The sequence below is a fragment of the Pleurodeles waltl genome, chromosome 10 (genome assembly GCF_031143425.1).
Source record: "Pleurodeles waltl isolate 20211129_DDA chromosome 10, aPleWal1.hap1.20221129, whole genome shotgun sequence".
Taxonomy (NCBI): Eukaryota; Metazoa; Chordata; class Amphibia; order Caudata; family Salamandridae; genus Pleurodeles; species Pleurodeles waltl.
In genome coordinates, this window is record NC_090449.1 from 264,769,224 (window position 1) to 264,779,634 (window position 10,411).

Sequence of the window (10,411 nt, forward strand, 5' to 3'; positions counted from 1 at the left end):
AACACTCTACTAAAACTAAGCTTACCCTTGGGAGTCGGGACCTGAGGAGGGTGTGGCAGAGAGTTCAACCCAGGCCCTCAAGATGGACACCAGGTCACAAATGGCAATAAGCACTGTCTTGGAACATGAATGGACTGGGTTTGCGCAATCCGACACTACAATATGAACAATAAGATCAGAAAGATTGTCAATGCCCAATGGCATATTCTGAACAGGATTGACGACGATCCGTGTTTCCCACCTCCAGTGTTTCAATTTGAGAGGAACTGAAATCTACGAGATAAACTTGTTTAAGCTAGAATTCTTTAGCAAACAGGTTATATACAGAAATCCAGTGAGGGCACTGACCCGTGGTTGGACGGCAATGTTGCAGACATCACGCTTGCGAGCAGGACATAGTCTCCGATTCTTTGTTATAAGAACAAGAGGATACAACTTAATAACATGACTTACTGCAGAAGCAGTAAAGTTTAATATTATTTATTCCATTATGTGCTCCTGATCCTTGGGATATGTCAGAGAAATGGGCAGACAGTTCAATATTAGATTCAGTTCACACACGTCCGCTGTAAGGAAATTGGTATCAAACTTCTCAGCACAATAAATGCACACGGATGCCAGTGTACATTTTTTTGTAAAATACACCCCAGAGGGCACCTTAGAGGTGCCCCCTGAAACCTAATCCAACTACCCGTGTAGGCTGACTGGTTCTAGCAGCCTGCCACACTCGAGACATGTTGCTGGCCACATGGGGAGAGTGCCTTTGTCACTCTGTGGCCTGTAACAAAGCCTGCACTGGGTGGAGATGCTAACACCTCCCCCAGGCAGGAGCTGTAACACCTGGCGGTGAGCCTCAAAGTCTTACCCCCTTTGTTCCAGCACCACAGGGCACTCCAGCTAGTGGAGTTGCCCGCCCCCTCCGGTCACGGCCCCACTTTTGGCGGCAAGACCGGAGGAGATAATGAGAATAACAAGGAGGAGTCACTGGCCAGTCAGGACAGCCCCTAAGGTGTCCTGAGCTAAAGTGACTAACTTTTAGAAATCCTCCATCTTGCAGATGGAGGATTCCCCCAATAGGGATAGGAATGTGACCCCCTCCCCTTGGGAGGAGGCACAAAGAGGGTGTACCCACCCTCAGGGCTAGTAGCCATTGGCTACTAACCCCCCAGACCTAAACACGCCCTTAAATTTAGTATTTAAGGGCTTCCCTGAAGCTAAAGATTTAGATTCCTGCAACTTACCGAAGAAGAAGACTGCTGAGCTGAAAACCCCTGCAGAAGAAGAAAGAAGACACCAACTGCTTTGGCCCCAGTCCTACCGGCCTGTCTCCTGCCTTCTAAAGAAACCTGCTCCAGCGACGCTTTCTCAAGGACCAGCGACCTCTGAATCCTCAGAGGACTGCCCTGCTTCAAGAGGAACAAGAAACTCCCGAGGACAGCGGACCTGCTCCAAAAAGACTGCAACTTTGTTACAGAGGAGCAGATTTAAAGACCCCTGCAATCCCCGCAAGAAGCGGGAGACTTGCAACACTGCACCCGGCGACCCTGACTCGACCGGTGGAGAACCAACACCTCAGGGAGGACCCTCCGGCGACTCCGAGACTGTGAGTAACCAAAGTTGTCCCCCCTGAGCCCCCACAGCGACGCCTGCAGAGGGAATCCCCAGGCTCCCCCTGACCGCGACTGCCTGACTCTAAAAATCCCGACGGCTGGAAAAGACCCTGCACCCGCAGCCCCCAGCACCTGAAGGATCGGAACTTCAGTGCAGGAGTGACCCCCAGGAGGCCCTCTCCCTTGCCCAGGTGGTGGCTACCCCGAGGAGCCCCCCCCCTTGCCTGCCTGCACCGCTGAAGAGACCCCTTGGTCTTCCATTGAAATCCATTGGAAACCCGACGTGTGTTTGCACACTGCACCCGGCCGCCCCAGTGCCGCTGAGGGTGTACTTTTTGTGTGAGCTTGTGTCCCCCCCCGGTGCCCTACAAAACCCCCCTGGTCTGCCCTCCGAAGACGCGGGTACTTACCTGCTGGCAGACTGGAACCGGGGCACCCCCTTCTCTCCATTGAAGCCTATGCGTTTTGGGCACCGCTTTGAACTCTGCACCTGACTGGCCCTGAGCTGCTGGTGTGGTGACTTTGGGGTTGCTCTGAACCCCCAACGGTGGGCTACCTTGGACCCCAATCTTAACCCCGTAGGTGGTTTACTTACCTGCAAAAACTAACATTACTTTACCTCCCCCAGGAACTGTGAAAATTGCACTAAGTGTCCACTTTTAAAACAGCTTATTGTGTTTTATGTAAAAAGTATATATGCTACTGTGATTATTCAAAGTTCCTAAAGTACTTACCTGCAATACCTTTCAAATGAGATATTACATGTAGAATTTGAACCTGCGGTTCTTAAAATAAACTAAGAAAATATATTTTTCTATCACAAAACCTACTGGCCTGGATTTGTCTCGGAGTGTGTGTTCCTCATTTATTGCCTGTGTGTATGTACAACAAATGCTTAACACTACTCCTTTGATAAGCCTACTGCTCGACCACACTACCACAAAATAGAGCATTAGTATTATCTCTTTTTGCCACTATCTTACCTCTAAGGGGAACCCTTGGACTCTGTGCATACTATTCCTTACTTTGAAATAGTGCATACAGAGCCAACTTCCTACATCCGCCATACGAAATCATAAGGTTTAAGCTTCTTTTGTTGAACACTGTTTGCACATGGATACACAGAAAAAATCTCAAATGTATTAGCTTGTTAAAGTGACACAAAAGCATGTGACTGATGTGTCAGCTTAACGTAAAAAAAAAAGTTAAGTCTTTTGAATGTGTTATTTCGATTCTGTGGCTGAAGGTTTTAATAATCGCATTCAGTGAGAGACTACTTTGTGAAATCTTTGGTGATAATAGTACCATTATACACTTCCAATGGGAATGCCCATTTTTGGCCATATGTTTCCCCTATGGAGCGGCTGGTTAGGTGTCTCATACCTTTGGCTCTGGGTACCTAGGGTTCTTGATGAACCTACAAGCCCTGTATATCGTGGAGAAGTGTGGCTCAATGGTTAGAGCGGCAGACCCTGAAGCAGAGATCTGGCTCAAGACCAGGGTTCAAGTCCCGCTTCGGCAGGTCTCGGGCTCAATTCCCCTTGACCAGATAATTCTCGCCTCGGTGCCTAATCTAATTCATGGGTCCCACTCTGCAACTCTGGGCAATAGCTTGCTTAATCTCCACAACGGCCCCAACAGCGCTTGGATGCCTGGCTTCACCCTGGGGGTGCTCAGGAGTGGGCGCCTCACAGGGAAAAGCCAGGAGGGGTTCCATAGCGGTATGACTACAGCGCCTTGAGACCCTAACGGGTGAGTAGTGCGCTATACAAGTGCTAATTTACATTTTACATTTACATCCCCGCAACCGTAGAGTCCAGCAGACGTAACGGTATATATTGCTTTCAAAAATCTGACATCGCAGGAAAAAGTTACAGAGTAAAACAAAGAAAAATGGCTGTTTTCAGCTCAATTTCAATATTTTTTTTATTTCAGCTGTTATTTTCTGTAGGAAAACCTTGTAGGATCTACACAAATGACCCTTTGCTGAATTTAGCTTTTTGTCTACTTTTCAGAAATGTTTAGCTTTCCGGGATCCAGCATTGGTTTCACACCCATTCCTGTCACTAACTGGAAGGAGGCTGAAAGCACCAAAAATAGTAAAAATGGGGTATGTCCCAGTAAAATGCCAAATTTGTGTTGAAAAATGTGGTTTTCTGATTCAAGCCTGCCCGTTCCTGAAAGGTGGGAAGATGGTGATTTTAGCACCAGAAACCCTTTGTTGATGTCATTTTCAGGGAATAAACCACAAGCCTTTTTTCGGCAGCCCTTATATTTTTTTTAACGAAATTTTCGCTATATTTTGGCTAATTTCTTGGTCTCCTCCAGGGGAAACCACAAACTCTGGGTACCATTAGAATCCCTAGGACGTTGAAAAAAAGGACGCAAATTTGGCGTGGATCGCTTATGTGGACAGAAAGTTATGAAGGCCTAAGCGCGAACCACCCCAAATAGCCAAAAAAGGGCCCAGCAGCTAAGAGGTTAAAATGCATCACCATGGGGGTTATGTCCATCATCCTTGCCAGCACAGATCGGAGGAACCCTCAAAACAGTCAAGGAAGGAGACCACATGGGGGTCAATCAAAATGTCCCGGGCAGTGCGTCCACTCCATAGGTGAGTTCCTACCTTGGCACCAAGTTTCCTCATCTTTTATACCTTTAATTAACTCAAGAGGAAGATTCTAGTAATCCCCTGCATTCTGTTATGGAATTCAAATGCTGGCTGTACTTGGTCTGTGTCGAAAACATGCAATAGAACTGGCCAGGCCCCAATGTGCATTCGCGAGACAGAGCGGTACCCGCCTCTGATGATAATATTTTCAGCCTTGTACTCTCCTATCGCAGCTGCACCTCCCATATGTTCTAGCATGGTATGAACATGGCTCTGGTGTGAAGAGCAAAAACACATTCAGAGTAGAAAACAAGCTTTGCGTGGATAAACAGCAGCAGGGCACAAAATGGAATCACATAAAACTGAGCTGATGGTCAAATGATGGCTAACTTTAAGTAGCATCCCAGCAAGTCAATGTTCGGCATTCCTCTTCAGCCGCTGTACTTCCATTGCCCAGGATGACATCAGCATTTTTCGTTAGGTAAGACTTTCGTTTAGCACCTCTGATGCTTGCAATTTGTGGTCTTTTGCATCGGGGGAGCACTCCAGCTGCAATTAAATTTGGGCCTTTGGCAGTAGGCGCACAGCTTTGCTATGGTGATAGGACATATTTGCCAACAGTAATCTTGAGGTCTTATTTTTCACCATTTTAACATCAGACTGCTATTGCTACTTTTGGAGACACGTGGAGGGTTTACTCCTTCTTAAGAAGTATTTGCCACTTCTTGACTCGAGAGGACCAGTTCCTTGTATATGGGTATGATTTCCCTACCTATAGTATCAATAATATTTTTTTATTGAAGTATTCTATCAGCCATAGTTGCTATCCTTTCTTTTTTTGGTTATAGATCTTTCTGGGCTACGTACTGAGCCTTAGGTTTCCGTGAGTATTTACCTAAGCCATATCAAGTCATCAATATCCACATGTAGATAGATGGCCAGTACTTTTTGAGAATTGGAGGTATTTGTTCTTTGGCATTTGTTCTTCTGGTCACGCAATATAATCTAGTTATGGTTTCTGTGCGCACATTTTGGGCCTCATTTTTATTTTATTTTTTTCCAAATTGTTCAAGTGCATTGGTCTTATTTAGTAAGAAAACTTTATTTCATGAGTAGCTGTCCTAGAATGTGTTTACGGTTTCTTTCTCCTCTCCGCTTTTCACATTTAGCCGAGAGCACTTCTGCTGAGTGTGTTTTTCACATATTTGATTTCCTTGAGGGCTAAGGGAGCATGTGGTACTGTAACCTGTATTCGCCCATTTTTTTTTTTTAAAGTTATTATTCAACTTTCTTATCTGTGTTTTTTTTTTTTTAAGCGTTCTGATTAAGGAATTTCGCCTCCTTTCCCTTCCTGGGTTCAGTATTTGGAATGTCTTTGTTGACTGCCCTGAGGAAGATGCGTGGCCCTTGAGCCACATGGCACTGAAAGGCGCATCGACATTGCAACAGCTGTCAGACATAGATACAACGGTTGTTAGCTGAGACCCCTACTAAGTTCTTTATGTTTTCAATTGTTAAGAATCTAGCCATGTTGGTGACTTTTTTGGTAATTTCTCTGTGGAACGTGCATTGAATGTAGGTTATCTTTGTTCTAGTTAGTATATGAGGATGATCAGAATATATAAGTGATAACTGTGTACCACGGCTCAACATATTTTTAGTGTCATTCTTATGTAAATCTCGGATGCAGTTTATGATAAGCTATCTTTTGGTTCATGTATTGCACTGATGTGGGGCATCACAGCTGTATATTCTTTTTAAATTGTATGCGCAGATAAGGGCATGGTAGTTTAATGTGCAGTATGAATGCAAATGGGTTGCTTGAATGTTGCAAGGTGGGGGCTGTAATTCAGTCAGTTTTTGACCATATATAAGCATATTGTGTATAATTTTGATGCTTTAATATTGGCATATTATTGTTTTTATTATTATTAAATATTGTAAAGATTCATATATTTTTCTATGTTGTTGTTCTTTACTAACTTTGGATTCTTTATGTAGCACCTGCTTTTGGAGGTGGTGTGTGTGCACTGAATTGTCTTTCCTGCTCTCCCTGCCCTACTCCAATATCGTTTTTGTCAGGGGGCCCTTGTTCCTAGTTTGTATGATTAGGTAGGTCACCGGCCACGACAGCAGAGCAGAAGAGTGTACATTATGGAATGATTGTTTAACTGTCAAGCCAATTCCAGATTTCTAGATCCTACCTGCTGAATTACCAGGCTTCATTTGGGGGAAATTAAATAATGACATAGCTGTTTGAAAGATCTGTGTACTGATCTTGCATGTCACCGACCCCCAGGAGTACAAATGAAATGTGTCTCATGCAGATAGTGCAGAGGAAGAGTTGTGACTCTAACCTCCTTTCAACAGATATCTTTCCTCTCCCACATAAAGGATTCATTTGTCCTAGATGATTCCTCATCACTGAAGGATCCATTATCCTCTTCTCACAAGAACCTTGCTTTGTGGTACTACCTTTGCTATGCCTATTCCCTATGTGTAAAAAACGAAGGCACATTGCACCTGTCTGCCCTGCATTGGTTCTATGTGCGTGTTAAGATTTCACAATTGTTACCTTTGCAACATCTTTTATTGTGGGTGAAGACATCCAGCAAACCTACTGTTCTCTGCTGCAGCTCTTCGTAGGGGTGGCATGCAATGATGCTACCATTATCATACAGGTTCTGTGCATGAAATAATATACAATTTGGCTCAGTTATCCGCATGAGAACCTTCCATTGCGGCGTTTTTCAGAACCACACTCCTACAAATTTAACAGCCATGCCTGACAGCTCCACTGAGAAGTGGAGCAGCAGATCCATTAAAGGTATAGCTAAACTAAGAAGATGTGTGGCTACTTTTCTACCGAATCTCTAAAGCTCTGTTAAGTGCCTGTGCTGTCCTCTGAAATAACAGCCCTGCTAATAAGTGCTTGTACTACCACTACAGACACGTTATCCAAATAAGAGTTCCATTTTCACAGCAAAGCAAATTTAGGACCACCCTTATTACGTGGCTCTAGTATAAAGCACACCGTTATGTGCAACATGCTTTACACTCTTCAACTGAGTGCTCAAATGACACTGCATCAGACTCGAGACTCTAGAAGGGGTATATTTGGAAGTAAGAAGGACCTCGACTGTAGAAACCACGATGCATGGTATTAGGGCTTTAAACAACATTTATTTTTTTTAAATCGGTAGCCAGTGTAGTTCACACAGCACAGCAGAACTATGGCCTTTCTCAACAGGCCTGTGGTAGATCCTGCAGTTGCATTTGGACAATGCAAGAAGATATGTGCATACGAGGTCCACATCGCCATGCACTGCATACCTGTATTTGCACAGAATGCTGCACGCCACCACAGACATGCTGTACCATTCAATCCAACTGATTTATGGAGCAAATACAGTAAGTGAATATTTTTACATAACAAGTAGATTTCACTAGTATTTTGTCCATTGGGCAAGCCGATTTTTGAACAAATCCATCTTCCTGGGCTTTGTCACTATAACATATAATACCAGGACAATTTTAACTATCAAAGACAGGGAAAGGGATTTGTGCTAGTTTACACGTTTTTTCTACATTCTCAGATTGTACACTATCCCAAAAGGCCCCGTTTCATTCTATTCCTAAAACCTTGCCAGAAAAATTGCCATTGGGATCAAACTAAAAATTGTTCTCTTCATTCTTTCTAGAGAATGACCCTCTCCTTAACCTCAATCCTCTGCACACCTTACTCTATAAATGTGGCCTACTCTAAGTCACGTCTTTCTATTATTGCATTTATGCAAATTGCCACAACTTATTTCGTAAATCACAACCTCTCGTTCTTTGAAATCATGTTCTTACAACCAAACAAAACCTAAGCTGCTTTAACATTTAAGTTCATCTAATCAATACAGTATCTGTACACACACGGATGACCACCTCCATTTCCTACTATAGAAAATGGAGGTGTCTTAAAAACACTAAGGTAAACCCAATAGCCAACAATACAAAAGGAAAACAACCAACAATGTTAGGGAATAGTGTAAAACCAGCTGGAAAGCACTTCAACGCCTTGTCAGATGTAGTTAGCACAATAGTAATGAAACCTTGATACATATCTTGTGTATAAACGAACCAATTATTTAACTAAATCGGGTTGGGTGCGCTCTGCTCCGACATAAAATAGGCTTTGACGACCAGATTCACAAATATTAGACCTATGATGATAATATAGCATGCGTTTGGATCTGAGTGGCAGGCCACACGACACTACTGAGAAGTAGAGAAGGAAACTTAATAAAAATAAATGAATTATGCGTTGTGGATACTTTTCCACGGAACAGACTTTTAAGTCATTAGGTATGGCTTGATAAATTTAAGGTAACATACGTAGTCGGGCTTGGCAAGGTAATTGCGTCTAGAGCACGAGGAGGGGAAAGCACAAGAAACGATTACCCTGCAGCAACGTCGTACGAAATTGATCTGGGAATTGGAACTAACGTCTGGCCGTAAGGATGGGTAGTGGATAACTTGGACTAAAGTATGTTTTGTATGCCAGACGCCTGATACAGACGATTAAAAGGAAAGGATGTTCTTTGGGTCAGTTACAGAAATTAAATCCCATACCTGATGGGTAAATTAAAAGACCTGCAAATCTAGAACATTACAGCTTCGAACTGATGGATGCGTAACGTGCTATATTACAACCTATACTATAAATGCACCTAGTCATAACCAGTGATAAAAGGCGGATGCACCATTACGTAACGTACGAGAACCAAAAAAATACATAATCGCCCTGCCTCGGGGATAAAAGGTAATGGTTTGACTTCAACTTCCAAGGGAAAGAAACGCCAATGACTGGGGAGGAGACGACAGTACCAATCAGCTATCTAGAAGCGAGTAGCCTATACTCGTGAGGCTAAACAGGACAAAGTAGTGCCTCTTGTGCCACAAAATGACAACAGTAACTTCTTTCTCCAGAAGCCCAATTGCGCAGAGCTGGGTCCTTCGGGCAGGCCAAAGTATTCACTCCGTGGTACCAGTGTCTTGCCCGAACACTAATGCCCCCAAACACGCACTCCTGCGTCGCAACTTAACGACTGGAACTGCCTAAAGCTAGGCTTGGTTTCTCCAGACGGTCACATTTAATAGACCTTTCTCGAGCTACAATAACTGTCTGTGCAGGCCGCTCTGCTATGCGCGCCATGTTTCCGGATCTCGCTTTCCTACGATGAAGCAGGGCTGCGCGAGGAAAAGCAGGAAAGTCGTCGCCGTCTGTCTACTAAAATACTCACCGTCTCGAGACGTGCCCATCAACTGGTCCAGCAGCGCCCGCATCTGAGCCTGGGCCGACATCTTAGAAAGCTCCCCAGCCCGGCCAAATACGAGGCTCTAGAACACACTCACACACGAAACTCCACGGAGAAAATGGAGGCTGCTTCAAGGCCTACGGGTACAAACGGCAAGCGGAGAGGAACCAATCCATATCAACATAAAAGAAAGACTGCTATTTTGAATTGCTGTGGAATACCGTCCTGAACATGTGAATACGGCGGCCACCTTGGAATGGCGCTTTGAATTACAGACTCAAATCACATTGAAGGTGTTGGTGTAGTTACATCTTGGAACTAATATATCTGCATAGATGTAAAGTCAGACATGTTAGAAAGATGGTACAAGTTATTGAACGTAGCTTGAATAGAACTGCTTGAATAATTTAGATTTAGTCAAACTTTCCTAGCTCCCTTAAATTCTCCTTTGAGGGCGTTTTTATATATTTCAGTTAGCATAACGCACACACAAATAAGGCATATTTATTATTTCACGATGCATATTCCAAACTATACAGACGAAGAAGGGATCATAAAACGATTTAGGGGGGCCTGGTAAAAACTAGCCCCTCTTTGGAACCTTAGAAGTGATAGATGTGACATATTTACATTGTTTAATGTAGTTGCGTTTATGTAACGCATACTGCCCCTGAGGCGTTCAAGGTTTTTACACTGAAATGCACACTGCTTCAAATCCTTAATCCTAATCCTTAATTCAGTGGTTATGGTTAATTATTAGGGGTAGTCCTGTGCTTTCAAGGAAACCATCCAATACATGTACTATATTTTCCTTGTGTAGATAAACTTTTATGACAAGACCGGAGGCTCCTATTTTGCTATTCTTTTCTTGTTTATTTAAATAG

At 43.7% G+C, this 10,411-nt stretch overlaps 1 protein-coding gene across 4 annotated transcripts in view; it reads right to left on the reverse strand.

The window, feature by feature from the left end:
* Positions 1–9,688, reverse strand: part of LUC7L (LUC7 like) — a 251,298-nt gene extending 241,610 nt beyond the window's left edge. For 2 of the 4 annotated variants that reach the window (XM_069210400.1, XM_069210399.1), the window contains exon 1: positions 9,513–9,674. Coding sequence is in view for 2 of the 4 variants with exons in the window: in XM_069210398.1 (XP_069066499.1) it covers positions 9,513–9,573 (61 nt within the window). In the remaining 2 variants the exon portion in view is untranslated. Of the gene's footprint in view, positions 1–9,512 lie in introns of all 4 variants that reach the window. The other 2 variants (XM_069210398.1, XM_069210401.1) reach the window with 2 other exon arrangements.
* Positions 9,689–10,411: the final 723 nt, after the last annotated feature.